Genomic DNA, 15,474 nt, shown 5'->3' on the forward strand with positions numbered 1-15,474 from the left:
CGTCGATTACATGTTCTCAATAACTTGTTTTATTTGCTTTTCCTTGGTGGATCGTTTTAATTGTTTTCAGATTGCATCTCTTATTACGCAAATGCAAATCTAAGCTAAAATTAAAGAATATTTAGGGGGGCTAAAACGTATCCAAAAAATTTCCTTGCCGGAAACTTTGTAGGCCTACACATTCGGAAAATGCTCCTGCATGAATTTCAACAAGTTTGTGGTATGGCGAATGGCTCGAGTTCGTGGGCAATACGCCTGCTGGAGGTTGCATTTGGTCGAACTTTTGGCATCAACCTGAGGTTGTATTTGGCCGAACTTTTGGCATCGACTCGGGGTCATGAATGGCACGAGACTGATCTACGGCTGTCTGAATCTGGAGACTGATCTACGGCTATCAAGTTCATTATGTTTGGTACTGAATATAGGGCATTGTCTCATTGCCGATACAAAACCAAACAGTTTGGCTTGGATGCCATTTACCAGTCCAATCCTGCCTGAACCAGTAAGGCACCCGTAGTTCAGTCGGTGACTTAGGACCGGAACCAGCCAAACCGGCTCGTGCCACCCTTAGATGAATTAGCAGTGTTTCCCAACCCATACGCCGCACTAGAAACATACATGGATAGCTAGATTAACAAGACTGGATTGCGAAGGTAGGGTATTAGCAAAGTTTTTGCCCGACTAGGGTATTGTGTTTTCCTCTAATACGAGATAACCTTATCTCTTGTTCCATACTATCACCGTGGATCACATAATTAATCACGTGATGAGAGAGATAGAGATAGATAACCTTCTCTCTAGCATCCTATTTCTACTCAACTATCGAGACAAACGAATCAAACAGCGAAAACACAAGTCATCTCAGTTGAAACGTAGCTATGTGAATTCCAACATCAAAACATAAAGACGTACATAAGTTCACATAGCAGAAAGTAAAAATTCTAATCTCAGAAACTCAACAAGTTTAATCCAGTCACTTGGGACGGAAAACCAGCCGTATTCAATAGTGTGCATACGGAAAACCAACCATGGAAAGATAGAACCATGCCCCAATGCAATCTACTGATATAGGCAACAAAAGGGTAATATTCACAATCAAAGCAGCAACTATCAACTCTGACCCAGAATACAATCAGAATTAACAATCACCCCCGCTGTCTTTACCCAGACACCGAATAAAGACCGTCAAAAGGCAGGCATATCTGGAACTCCTTCCAGGACTAGGAAGCCTGAAGGCACCGCAGATCTCTGAACATCATCGTTATGACTTCAGTAACCAGTTCTACACCTAGAACCGGCTAGTTGCTTAGTCCATACAATTTCTCTAAACGCATAATGTCAGGATCAATGCCAATTAAATTATCATTTCTGGGTCAGGGGTATAAGAGAACGCTACCATAAATTAGCAGGAAATATAACCAGCTCAACTGCACCAAACACAAAGGACAAAACTTAAATAAATAACAAGATTTCAAAGCCAAGGAAAACAGAGATATCTACCTCATGCGAAGTACGCCATTTTACAGGCAGTAGAACCAACCAAACTCATTGCAGCAGTGTGTGAATTCTCTAAGGCTCAATCCTTTCACACGTTCTGCAGCCAGTTTTGTCTTTGTGTGCGGAGAAACAGAGACCAACTTGTTGAAAAGGGATTGAAGAAGCTAATGGATGGGAGTTCAGTTCAAAGTACTGAAACTGTCTATTAACCCACATATCTCATACCCATGTCTAAACAAACATAATAAGTGCCCAAACTACTTAAGCAAGATTCTACAAGTTCTTCCTACGCATGATTTCTCTCTCAAGGAAATTGGGTTTTGATAGAAATACAGAAAATATATGAGGTTGTCAAATCACCAAGCACCTAATGAGCCATAAAAGATGTAATAAAGCCAACACTTCATACAGCTGATTTCACTTTACTCTTGCATTGATTCTGCTGCTGCATGGTACTTCTCTAGCTCGGCATCAAGATCTTCAGCGGAAACCTTTTGGTCCTTTTCACCACGGCCTCTTCCACTTCCGCGTCCACCACCGCCCCTTCTAGGACCACGGCCACCACGGCTGCCGCCACCACCACCTCCGCCACCACCACCGCCGCCACGTATACGTCCAAATGCACCACCCCTACTCTGTCCCCTGCTCAACAGCCACAACAAATACACAATCAGCTTCAGATAAATTAAAACATGGCACAGATAATAAATACGCACATCCAACAATAATAGAAGCCGAGTCTTCCCAATTGCTACATCTCATGACTCAAACACATGTATGAGACAAAACATCAGCTATATTCGAAGGGGTAACTGAGGCATGATGGAACATCAGTTTGAGTATCATACAAATACATTTTAATCTAAATAAATAAGTATCAAAGTCATTAATTCAAGATTACTTATTTGTTTAGAAGTTTCAGTTACAACATGTTTAAAGATTTTAAAGACTACAACTTCTAGGTTTTCCCTCTACAATAAAACCATAGACTCTACATATGGCCCGGAAAACAGCCCATAATAAACCCAAGCCAATAATGCAAAATCGTAATAGGCACAACAGCATCCAGCATTTGCAAAAACAAAACTTGCACCTTGATGCATTCTTATTCCAGACAAATGTTGGCTAGAAAGATTAACTAATGCCTAGAACAAAAGCCAAGAGCTTCTTATAGCAATCAAAAATCAAAATAACCTCTTATTCCTTCAAGTCATTTACTAAAAAGCGGAAAAAAATGTATAAGCACAAACATCAATGAGAGCTAATTCTAAAGTGAAATGTATGGTACACAACATACCCCATGGGTAGTCCATTCCGATTTCCAAAATTTCCATTAGCAGCAGGGGGGAAAGCAGGTGGGGCTCCAGGTGTCCCAATGTTTGTTCCTACAATCTCAATCTTCATCGGCTTCCCATCAAGCTGAACATTGTTGTATCTTTTAACAGCCGCCGCAGCATCCGTTCGTCGTGAGAAAACTACGTCTGCCGTTCCCTATGAAAAAGAGCTTTGTATTAAACTACAGCAGGACACAAAGAATTCTCCAGAAGGACCAACAATGCAAAACTTGACAAGGTACCTTTGATCTCCCGCTTCTGTCATAATGTACTCCATAACGTTTCAGGTCACCAACCTCAGAAAACAATTCCTGGCATAATAATTTGACTTTAGAAAACACAAATTGTAGCAACAAATGTGGATTCAAAGTCTCTGTTATTTGCAAAGACTGTTCAATAAAGGCATTAAAGGGATTTTCGATGTTCCGCAGACTTATCAACCGTATCTTAATTACATGTGGATTAGCCGATTAGTTTAACATTTATTCGGCTAACATAAAAACTCCAATCTAATAAAATAATTTATAAGAAGAATCCAAATTCAAAACATTTAGTTCTAAATCCAATATCCAAATACCCCTAATTTTGATTGATCATAAATCACAAACGAAACCCCACCCTCTTAAGAAACAAGTCCAGCTTTTATATAGAATTTTGAAAGAACAGGGAAATTCACCTTAATGTCCTCGTTGGAAACGCCATAATCGAGATTGGAGATGTAGAGCTTGGTTCCGGTTTCGATAGCCGATGCTCTCCCAGCTGGAGCCGCGTACGCCACCGCACCAAGATCCCCATACATGTCGTGTTGCCACGCAGTCTCCGGCGCCTAAATCCCCAAAATTTATTATTAACTCAATTCAATTTCAACTGGAGAAAAGATCAGATCAGAGCCAAAGCCAGAGATTTGCTTCTACCTTGGCCGCAGCCACGTACGGCGTCGCGCGATTGGCGCCGCGATTCGGCAAGCGGCGGGCGGGTCCGGGTCCGGAGGTCCCCCGGCCGCCGCGGCCTCGGGCGTTCCCGGATCCCGATTTCTTGCTGGTCTTGATGAGGTCGTCCAGGGACATGCTTAGAGGGTCCTGCATCTTGTTTGACTAGGGGAAGAAACGAAACCCTCGGAGCGAGAAAGTGGAGAGAGAGAGAGAGAGGGTTAGGGTTTCTAGTGGCGGTGGGAATTTGAAGTGACGGACCGAAAATGATGAGAGAGAGTCGGAGGAAGAACCCTGCGAAAGAATGATTCATTTATATAAGGTCATTTGCTTTCGTGGTTTTATATTTTAAAAAGCAAACCCTCAGCGTCAAGGTTTCGTGGTGTAGTTGGTTATCACGTCAGTCTAACACACTGAAGGTCTCCGGTTCGAACCCGGGCGAAGCCACTTTTGTTTTTGGTTCTTTGTTTTTCACCTGGTGTTTACTTTGTTTTAGGACTTGTTATGGTTTATTTTTTGCAATACCGCTGTAATTCGATTCTAATCTCACTTTGTTATTGTAAAACTCAAACTTAGCTGCTGTAATTCGATTCTAATCTTACTTTGTTATTGTAAAACTCAAATTTAGCCAGTTAATCACACGAAGCTTACGTTTTTTAGAGTTTTTTTTTTTTTTTTGCAGTTTTTGCAAAGGCTCAATTCTAATATTACTTTTCCTATAAATTAAATTCTCATTTAATTGAGTGAACTCAATTTTCGTCTCACTTTGTCAATTTTTTGTCAATTACATCAAATAAATGGTGAAATTTAAGTTCCAAGAGAAAACGTGAGATTAGAAACAGGTTATCATGGGCATTGTGAAAATTATATATTTTTTAAGGAAAACTAATGAAAAGGTCTTGAAAACTTTTAGTTTTAATGATAAGGACCAAATAAAGGGTAAAGTGAATAGTACTAGGATTGACTTTTTAGTGTAAAAATGTGGTTTTTCGTTAAATTGAACAGTACCGGGTGCTTTTCATTAAAGTTCCCTATTTTTTATTGCATTGCAATTGTACTAGTTAATTTGGCATACTCGAATAGATCATGGAAGATCGAGTCTTGATTGTATCCCTCATATGAGATCACTTTTTATATAAGTGAGGTGCGGATTAATAAACTCTAAACTTCGAAAATAAGAATAAATAAAAAAGGCTTGAAATTTTTTAGTTTTAATCAAAATGACAAAAAAGTGTTGTAAGCGAATAGTACCGGGAGTGACTTTTTAGAGTAAAAATGTCATTTTCGTTAAAAAATGAACAATACCAAGAGTATTTCATTAAAATTTCCATTAAATTTTCTAAGACTAGATGTCCAACTTTGATTTTTGGTTTTTAGTGGTTGGATGGTTGCCATTTTTTCTTTTTCCCTTTTTTCCCCAAAGCTATTTTATCTTATTTTTAAACTTTGTACTATTTTCTCTTATTACTAAACAAAAGTTTTCTTTTATTGAGGTGTCTGCCTTTTCAGGGAATCAAGATCCTCTCTAGATTTTACAATTCGAATGCAACGAGTTGAGAAATATGGATCATTCATTTTGAAACCCTACTATCCCCATTAGCTCATTCTAATCATCCATCTTACCCAAATCATGGGTCCAAATCTCTCTATCCGACTCTTAAACGGTCTGAATTTCTCGGTCTATCAATTTCAGATTACAAGATCCATAAAGGGTCTAAATTCCTTCCTATGGGATGAATACATAGTTTCCTTTCATTCTTTCGTTTTTTTTTTTATTGAAATACATAGTTTCTTTGAATATTAGACATGATGGAATTTTTCATTGGATCTTTATATACGTTTTACAAAAATGATGGAATTTTTCATTGGATGTTTTATATACGTTTTACAAAAATGAAAGGGGAGAAAATATTCTTTTCAATATTGGAAGAATTAATATGATAATTAGTTAGACCATATTTTCATGTGATAAGTATTGGTTTAGGGAGTTGGATTTACACCGAGAAAACAAAAATACATACAAGGGCCCAACCGGGTTCGAACCGGTGACCTCTTGATCTGCAGTCAAATGCTCTACCACTGAGCTATGGACCCAATTTATTTATTATTCCATTATTAATATTAATAACAGGTGGCAAATCACATTAATCTGTTTATTTCAGATGGGCCTTTATAGTTGGTTAAGGTTGGCCCGGAGAACAACTTGTGGGACCCAGAAAAGTGTTTGACAAAAGCCCACCATGTAACTCAGAAATTTGTGACTGCCCTTTTGTTTTATTTAGACAAACAGTAAAGTGTAGCTATGGTCCCTTAACTTTAACTTAATTGAAGTAATGGTCCATCAATTAAAAATCCATTACCACTGGTCTCTCAACTCATCAAAACATGCAGTTATGGTCCCTCAACTAAAAATTCATTACCATTGGTCCCTCAAATTTAATTCAACTTGAGAAATTGTCCTTTAACTTTAACCTAATTATAGCAATGGTCTTTCTAACATAATTCATTTTGACAAAAAATTTGACGTAGTTGACGAAAATGACCATAATTACACACTTTGATGAGTTGAGGGACCCTAATTGTATAAATGGTCATTCCAACATAACTTATTTTGACAAAATTTTGACGAAATTGATGAAAATAACTATAGCTACACATTTTGATAAGTTGAGGGACCAATGGTAATGGATTTTTAGTTTATGGACCATTGCTCCAATTTGATTAAAGTTGAGGGGTCATTGCTACAATTTACTCTTAGACAAAAATACTTTGTCCTAATTCCAGTTAGTCATAGTCAAATTTTACTATTATAACTGAAATTTCCGATCATTATACCCAACACAACTGTAAATTAAAATTTTAATTTATTTATTGGGTGCTAATTAAATTCTTATGTGCATTTTGGAGGTGATAGTGCTAACACAGAATCAGGCACTCAAGAAGTCAAGGTTGCGTATAACCGGTGGAAGCAATCTAAACTCTTTAAGTTTGATGCTCACAAATCTAGTGTGAGCAAGAAAGAGCATACAAGGTTCAATCTTAGAATGTGATAAGGTGACATATTTCATGAAAGCAATTGAGGAACATTTTGTGAAATCTAATAAAGGCAGTTACTAGCACACTTTCGGGCATGAAGCACGAAAAATCCAAAAGTGTGTGTGAGCACATTATGGAAATGGGGGACACTGCAACTCAACTTAACTCCTTGAAGATAGAGATTTCTAAGTCATTCTTGTTCAGTTTCATTCTCAGTTATCTCCCTTTGAGTATGGACTATTCAAGATTTCCTATAACACACATAAGGAAAAGTGGTCCTCCAATGAACTTTTTGACCATGTGTGTTCAAGAGGAACTACCGAGGAGCAATGTGCCAAGAAAAGCAAACGTTGTCTTAGGGTGACCGGAAAGAAACCAATGAAGAGTTTTGCCGACAAGGATGCATGCTGCTTCTGCAATAAAAAGAAAGAATGTGCCAAGTTCAAGAAATGGTTGGAAAAGAAAGGTACTCTTTGCTTATGTGTGTCATAAATCTTGATCCTAGTAATACATAGTGAATTAACTTAGATGGTTCAATTCACATTACCAATTTCATGCAGGGGTTCTTAAAATCACAAAAAGTCGAGAGGCAATGAGCAATTTATCTACTTAGGAAATCGAATATGTTCCAGTATTAAAGCAGTGAGGACTTTTAAAATAACATTAGGATCTCGTTTCTATTTAAATTTGAAAAATGTTTTTTATGTTTCGTCTTTCTCTAGAAATTTAATTTCAGTTTCAAAGTTAGTGAAACAAGGAAGAAGAAATGACACAAAAATAGAAGCATGTAACTCGAGATCAAATTATGAAAGAAATATTTTGTTGCAACCAATAGAAAAATTATTGCCAATTGCCTGAAATGAGAAGCAAAAATATTTTGATAAAGACGTTCCTCAGTAATATCATCATGACTCTTGACGTCATGTGTGGTTACCAAACTAAAAATTGGGCTACTCTAAACATTCCATTAGTTATTTTATATTTCCAACAAAAATACTTGTATGCACCAAAAACCCAGGTCCAGTTGAGGTAAATGTATTTCAAAAATTAAAACTTAGGGAAGTGCTTTAGAAACATATGTATAAAAATAACATATTTCATTTAGCCTTTTCATGCCTGCTATAAGACCATCTCCAAGCGAAAGGTTTAGAAGGCCTGAAGGCTAAAAATTGCCAAAAAACTGCCTCCAACCGAGGGCTAGGCTAGAGGGCTCGTGGGCCCCACGAAATCTAAAAGGGCCAAAGGGCTGGCCCAATCCAGCCAACCAGCTAGCCCCGAGCTGGCCAGAAATTTCACCAATCATGTCGGATATAATTGACAGGAATATATTTAATCAATTATATTGAATATAAATATATTCCTATCGGTTATATCTGATAAGAATTCTAAGCCAAATTTCAAATGCAACGGCTAGCTGACGTCAGCTAGTCAGCTAGCCGTTAGTTACCGTTGTTTTTTTTTTGGGCCAAATTTAAAAAAAAAAATTCTTAAAAATTCTCATTGTAGTTTTAAATTTAAGTTAATGTTGTTTTTAAATTTAATTTGTAGTTTTTAAATATAAGTTGTTGTTTTTAAATTTAAGTTGTTGTAGTTTTTAAATTTAAATAATAAATTATATTTGCCCCTATGATCCTCGTTTGGAGATGATTTTTTGTGACAAGGCTAAAACGAGCCATATGATCATTGGTTAGAGATAGAGGCAAATATGATAATATACTATTCATTAAAATGTTAATATTTTAGAAGATCAGAAGGCTAAAACGAGCCATCTGACCTTCGTTCAGTTGGAGATGGTCTAAATAGTTATTTTGTAATTTTATGATTTGCTTTGGCAGTTCAATAATTTGTTTAAGAATGGTTTGAATACTGGTGATGGTATTTTATCTGATGGTTTATTTAAAATGCATTTAGGCTCCACTTATGAGTGCAATCTTTCAATAATTTGAGATGTTACTTCCCCAGTTTTGTTGCAAATTTAGTAAGTATATGGTAGAAAATTCACTGCAAAACCTCTAATTTATTGACCACACTAGTTCATATCGCAACAAGAATCACATGTAATATATCAAATTGAAGAAATTAATCAACTGGGTAATCACTTACAAAGAAATGGATCAGTTGGATAAATCGAACTTTCATTCAGAATTTAAACCGCAATAGAACATCAGTACTTATACTTACATAAAGGGTTAAAACCCAGAAACCCTAACCCTAAATGCTTCACAGCCCATCTCAAATCCAAACCCAGAAACCCTAACTCTTCAAGAGCTAGTAAACTTAGTCACCGCCTTAGTGCCCTCGGACACCGCATGCTTGGCGAGCTCACCGGGCAGCACCAATCTAACCGCCGTCTGGATCTCCCGCGAAGTGATAGTCGGTTTTTTGTTGTACCTGGCGAGCCTGGACGACTCCTGGGCGAGCTTCTCGAAGATGTCGTTGATGAAGCTGTTCATGATTCCCATGGCCTTGCTGGAGATTCCGATGTCTGGGTGGACCTGCTTCAGGACCTTGAATATGTAGATCTTGTAGGTCTCCACGCTCTTCTTCGATCTCTTCTTCTTCTTGTCTCCGGCGGCGGCTCCGGCCTCCTTCGGAAGCTTCTTCCCGGCCTTGGGCTTCTTCTCCGCGGGGGCTTTCTCAGCCACGGCGGACTTCTCCGCGGGCTTCTTCTCAGCTTTGGGCGCCATCGGAAATTTTCTTGTTCCTTTTCTCGGCAAACAAACGAAAACCTTGAGAAGACGAATTTGGGAGGACTTTGGAAATTTGAGGGGATGTGATCGAATTGATGGGTTCGGTCTGGTATTTAAATAGGTCGTTGATAAGGGGAAGACGCGGATCGATGACGAGGCGAGGAGTGTCCGTTGGATGCGGTAGAGTAAATTGGGAGATCGACGGTTTGAGATGAAGCTTAAAGGAGCGGTTTGCTCGTTAGTTGGGCTGTCTACGTGGTACGTTATTATTGGGTTTGGTTAAAGGGTGCGGATCCATGAGCTGGGGCTAAATGGGCAATCGCGACGCTCCTCTATTTTTCCGAAGTAGAATTATCTTCCTTTTTTTTTTTCTTTTATTCCTTTATCTTTTATTTGAGTGTTCACAGTTAAATCACGTCAATGTCTTATATTAATTTTTTATAAAAAAGAAAGACAAAATAAAAAAGATAAGAGGAGGAGATGAAATGGGATGGAAAGAGGAGGATAGAAAATCCTAATTCTATTTTTCCTTTGTTGGAAGTTGAAAGTTGAAATTTTCTTTATGTGGTTTACTTGTTCATTGAAAATGTTTTGCCATTGCAATGGAATAGACAAATTAAGTAGGCAAAATTATATTTTTATTGTTTTTTTAATTTGTCTACGTTACTAGAGTTTAGTTTTTGCCTACATGACTTGTCAAAACGAGTTTGCCTACTCAATTGCTTATACCATTAAGGATACTTTACAAAGATGCTAGTTGACTTATACAACCATGTTCGTAGTAAGACATTCTCTAGATGTAATGTGATATATCCCCAACGTTTTAAATCCTAACTAATGTGGTATATTTGATCAATTTGCATTAATTTCCATGTTGTATGTTAATTAACCTCAATTGATACTGCAAACTTGAGGTTTTTGGCATAAAAAATCAGACCTCCAACTTATGTCAACACGTGAATATGAGCTTCGAGTGGTTCTTTAGTTCTCATTGCGAAGAGATGGCTTGAGCAAAAGTATGAGAATAGGCATGCCACTGTTGGAGGCTATCAACATACAATATGTGTGAGAATTTGTACGTTTGCGCTTGGATCTAACTTCTAAGCTAAACAACTGAGTAGGGAATGAGATTCTTGTGTTCAGTTGACTGAAGGGAAAATAGAAATCGAGAACTTAATGTAATCACTTCATAGGTGAAATAAAATTACAATCATTTTAAGAGATAATCATGGGTTGATGAGCCACTTTACATAGTCTAAAATATTGAAATGTAAAGAAAGCATTAGAAACCAGCAAGATTCAAGTTATAGATGACAAGGTGATGGTAGAAGAGTCCAGTGATACTAGTGATATTGGAATAGACTAAGAGAGACAATGCCTCTAAAGGTGCTCATAGTTTTGTTGGAATAATCGTCAACTGAATCATACCATGTGGTAGCAGAGTTAAAAATATTTAGATCTCAGGGCTCATTAGTAGGGACACTTTGAAGAAAGCTTTGGGCTAAACTGAAGAGCTTTTGGGTTTTTTATTGAAAAGCACTTGAGTGTTTGATTGAAAAATCACTTGACATTTGTAACCGTAGAGATTGAATTAATCATGAAAAAAAAACAAGTAAACTTTAAATACCTTTGGTATTCAAATGATTTAATATTCCAAATTGAAACTGTGATGAACCGAACCATTGATATTTCTTGATTCCAGCTTCGGTTTGAGGTTGGAACCGAATCGAACCGCACTACGTCCATCCCTACGGGTGCGTTTGGTACGCAGACGGGACGGAACGGGACGGGACAGGATGGGACGGAACGGGACGGAACGAAGGTGTAATTTTTGAAAAAGACATGGGGTATATTTGTCTTAAAATGGTAAAACATTGTGTTCCACAGACGTGGAACAAACCCGTTCCAGGGGGGCAGGTGGGACGCAAAAACATCCAAAATCTGTCTCGTGGAACAGCCCGTTCCACCCATTTTTGGCGCACCAAACGCGGGACGGAACGCCTCGTCCCGTTCCGTCCCGTCCCGTCCCACGTACCAAACGCACCCTACGGTATCGTTTGGTACGTGGGATGGGACGGAACGGAGTAGGACGAGGCGTTTAGTCCCATGTTTGGTGCACCTAAAACTGGTGGAACGCATTGTTCCACGGGACAAATTTTGGATGAATTTTCGTTCCGCCTCACTTCCTTGGAACGACTTGTTCCACATCTGTGAAACACAAAATTATAATCTCTCCGTCTCCTTCTTCTTCCTCCTTGTTTCCATCCGAGAGGATCTTTACTCCCTCTCCGTTCCATCTCATTCCGTCTGCATACCAAACGATACCTACGATACCTACGTGAACGGTTCGAGATAGATGAGCTTGAGCTCATAACGTGTCATTCCGAGTTTTGGGAAAGCAGTATGAGCTTAGGTGAGCTAGGATGAGTTGGGCTTTGTTGCTAATGGGCTAGTATCACATGTTTTAGGTACAAAATTAGTCGTTTCTGCTCACAGATGATCCAACAGGCTACTGTATTCAACAGAGTCCACCACCACTCACCTTCTCTCTCGGCATCGACATCATCCCGATCAATTTTTCCGATCTTCCAACTTCCAACACAAATCAAACCAATCCAATGATTTTTACTTTCATTTCTCTATCTTCTGATACGAACAACCCAATGAAATGAATCAAACGAAATCTCCTCATTACCCCAATTGATTGACCAAAAAATGAAGCTCGCTCGTCCCCATCGTCCCCTCGCAAACCCTCTCATCCACTCCAAACCCAGAAACCTCTGTTCCTCCTTCTCCTCCTCCTCCAATCCCACCTCCCAAGATAATGACGAAAACGACGACGCCCGCTTCGTCTTCACCCTATCCGAGGTCGTTCGGGGGAAGCAGAGCTGGAAGCTCGCCTTCAACGACCCCTTCATTTCAGCTACCTTGGAGCCCCGCCACGTTGAGAAGGTTCTGATCCAGAACGTACGGAATCCCAGGTTAGCCTTGCGCTTTTTCAATTTCTTGGGCTTGCACAGAAGCTTCAGCCACTCTACGGCGTCGTTTTGCATTCTGATTCACGCCCTGGTTCAGGGCAATCTCTTTTGGCCCGCCTCGTCGCTTTTGCAGACCCTCTTGCTTCGTGGGTTGAACCCAAGTGAGGTTTTTCAATCTCTGTTGAATTCTTATAGGAAACTTGAATGTTCGTCGAGTGTGGGATTTGATTTGTTGGTTCAAGGTTATGTGCAAAATAAGAGGGTTTTGGATGGTGTTTTGGTTGTGAGGCTGATGAGGGAGTGTGAAATGTTGCCGGAGGTGAGAACTTTGAATGCCCTTTTAAATGGGTTGGTGAAAATTAGGCATTTCAATTTGGTTCTGCAACTCTTTGATGAAATGATCAATGTGGGTCTTCGACCCGATGTTTATATGTATACTGCCGCGGTTAGGAGCTTGTGTGAATTGAAGAATTTAGATAAGGCTAAGGAAGTGATTCGGTACGCTGAATCGAATACGTGTGAGTTGAGTGTTGTTATGTATAATGTGTTGATTCATGGGCTCTGCAAGTGCCAGAGGGTTTGGGAGGCTGTAGAGGTTAAGAATATGTTGGGTCAGAAGGGGTTGAAAGCGGACATTGTCACATATTGTACTTTGGTGCTTGGGTTGTGTAAAGTGCAGGAATTTGAGGTTGGTGTGGAGTTAATGAATGAAATGATTGAGCTGGGGTTTGTTCCGAGTGAAGCAGCTCTTTCGGGTCTCATGGAGGGGTTGAGGAGGAAGGGGAAGATTGAAGATGCTTTTGATTTAGTGAAGAGAATGGGAGAAGTTGGGGTGGTTCCTAATTTGTTTGCGTACAATTCATTGCTTAATTCTTTGTGTAAAGATGGGAAACTGGATGAGGCAGAATTGCTCTTCGATAACATGGGAAAGAAGGGTATGTTCCCCAATGATGTAACCTATTCTATATTGATTGATTCCTTCTGCCGAAGGGGGATGTTGGATGTTGCATTTCGTTATTTTGATAAAATGATTAATGCTGGAGTTAAGGTAACTGTTTACCCCTACAATTCTTTGATAAGCGGGCAATGCAAGTTTGGAACATTGAGTGTGGCGGAATCTATCTTCTGTGAGATGATGAATAAAGGAGTGGTTCCAACCGTTGTAACCTATACATCATTGATAAGTGGGTACTGCAAAGAAGGAGAGATGCACAAGGCATTTAGGTTGTATCATGAAATGATGGAAAAAGGCATTACGCCAAACACTTACACCTTCAGTGTAATTATTTCAGGTCTTTGTCGTGCAAATATGATGGCTGAAGCAACAAAATTATTTGATGAAATGGTGAAAAGGGGCGTTTTGCCAAACGAGGTGACTTATAATCTTATGATTGATGGGCACTGCCGACAAGGTAACACAGTTAGAGGCTTTGAATTGCTTGATGAAATGGTTGAGAAGGGTCTTGTACCAGACACGTATACATATAGACCTCTAATAAGTGGTCTGTGTTCGACGGGCAGAGTGTCTGAAGCCAAAAAGTTCGTAGATGACCTTCACAAAGAGAATTACAAGTTAAATGAGATGTGCTATAGTGCACTGCTACATGGTTATTGCAAGGAAGGAAGATTACACGATGCATTAGGTGCTTGTCGTGAGATGATTGAAAGAGGAGTAGACATGGATCTTGTGTGCTATGCTGTACTAATTTGTGGAGCTTTAAAGCAACAGGATACCGGAAGATTATTTGGTCTCTTTAATGAGATGCATAATCAAGGATTGAGGCCTGATAATGTAATATATACAAGTATGATCGATGAATATGGGAAAGCGGGGAAACTTGACAAGGCAATTGGGGTTTGGGATATAATGGTAGGTGAAGGATGCTTACCTAATGTTGTGACTTACACTGCCTTGGTATATGGATTATGTAAGGCAGGTTATATGGATAAAGCAGAGCTTGTTTTGAAGGATATGCTCGTCGGTGATGCCTTTCCCAATCATGTCACATATGGTTGTTTCTTAAATCACCTTAGCAAAGAAGGAACCATGGAAAAAGCTTTACAACTGCACAATGACATGCTTGCAGGATTGTCAGCAAACACCGCCACATACAATATACTTATCAGGGGTTTCTGCAAAATGGGAAAGTTTCAGGAAGCTTCACAGCTCCTGGTTGAAATGACAGTCAATGGTATTTACCCAGATTGTATTACGTATTCAACATTTATCTATGAGTACTGTAGGAGGGGCAATTTGCTAGAAGCTATTAAGCTGTGGGATGTTATGCTAGATAGGGGTCTGAAGCCTGATATTCTAGCATATAACTTTTTGATATACGGGTGTTGTGTCACTGGAGAAATAACCAAGGCCTTCGAGTTGCGTGATGACATGATGAGAAGAGGGTTGAAGCCAAATCGAGTTACATATAACACACTTATCCGTGGAACTTGCCTGACAAGTTAGATTCCATCCATCAGGCATCAGTTGCTAGTAATCTAGTAAGTGTAATCCATGTGTTGTATACAGAACCTTCAAATTGGGAGATTAGTTCATTAGCTTCTTTGATACTTGGCGGGGCCGTGATCGTTCAACATTTACATTTTTTTAGTTTAGGTATGTATACATACACATCTAACTTGACAAGATGATTTGGAATTCTTTTATGTGCATTATTTCAACCCTGTATGCTAAGGTAGAAGGCATAAGAGAGGGAGAATGTAATGTATCAGGAAAGGATGGTGAGAAACTTTGAAACTTTGAACTGCATCCTTTAAAGGTGTTCTCTTGGGATGTAATTTGTTGTTGTCATTCTTTGGATTATTAGCAACTACCCAGGAATGGCCCTGGCAACTAAACAATGTCTATTCGTCCAATCTCATGGAAGGGTGATGTCCTCCTGTGGATTATACAAGCTTTACAGGGTATGCATTGTTCATTCACTCGAGCACCGCGCGAAACAACGAAAATCTTACACAATGAGGAACTTTCAAACGAGCTCATCATTTGTAT

At 39.1% G+C, this 15,474-nt stretch overlaps 3 protein-coding genes and 2 non-coding genes across 5 annotated transcripts; 2 read left to right on the forward strand and 3 right to left on the reverse strand.

Moving 5' to 3' along the window:
• Positions 1 to 1,428: 1,428 nt before the first annotated feature.
• On the reverse strand, positions 1,429 to 4,061 carry LOC103412988 (THO complex subunit 4A-like). Its single transcript, XM_029088577.2, has 5 exons — positions 3,746 to 4,061; positions 3,508 to 3,657; positions 3,074 to 3,142; positions 2,795 to 2,988; positions 1,429 to 2,139 (listed from the first exon to the last, which is right to left on the reverse strand). The coding sequence occupies exons 1-5, from the start codon at positions 3,914 to 3,916 to the stop codon at positions 1,920 to 1,922; spliced, it is 804 nt and encodes a 267-aa protein (XP_028944410.1). The 5' UTR covers positions 3,917 to 4,061; the 3' UTR covers positions 1,429 to 1,919.
• Positions 4,062 to 4,133: 72 nt separating this feature from the next.
• Positions 4,134 to 4,207, forward strand: TRNAV-AAC (transfer RNA valine (anticodon AAC)). The gene has a single exon. It is a non-coding gene; the product is annotated as a tRNA-Val (tRNA).
• A 1,575-nt stretch (positions 4,208 to 5,782) lies between these two features.
• Positions 5,783 to 5,854, reverse strand: TRNAC-GCA (transfer RNA cysteine (anticodon GCA)). Its single transcript has one exon. It is a non-coding gene; the product is annotated as a tRNA-Cys (tRNA).
• A 3,060-nt stretch (positions 5,855 to 8,914) lies between these two features.
• Positions 8,915 to 9,598, reverse strand: LOC103447728 (histone H2B-like). Its single transcript, XM_008386921.4, has one exon. It carries the CDS (start codon positions 9,481 to 9,483, stop codon positions 9,058 to 9,060), a length of 426 nt encoding a protein of 141 aa, XP_008385143.1. The 5' UTR covers positions 9,484 to 9,598; the 3' UTR covers positions 8,915 to 9,057.
• Positions 9,599 to 11,929: 2,331 nt separating this feature from the next.
• Positions 11,930 to 15,273, forward strand: LOC103447730 (putative pentatricopeptide repeat-containing protein At5g59900). The gene has a single exon (XM_008386923.4). It carries the CDS (start codon positions 12,202 to 12,204, stop codon positions 14,926 to 14,928), a length of 2,727 nt encoding a protein of 908 aa, XP_008385145.1. The 5' UTR covers positions 11,930 to 12,201; the 3' UTR covers positions 14,929 to 15,273.
• The last annotated feature ends 201 nt before the right edge of the window (positions 15,274 to 15,474 follow it).

This window comes from Malus domestica, chromosome 11, assembly GCF_042453785.1.
Source record: "Malus domestica chromosome 11, GDT2T_hap1".
In the NCBI taxonomy this organism is placed as follows: Eukaryota; Viridiplantae; Streptophyta; class Magnoliopsida; order Rosales; family Rosaceae; genus Malus; species Malus domestica.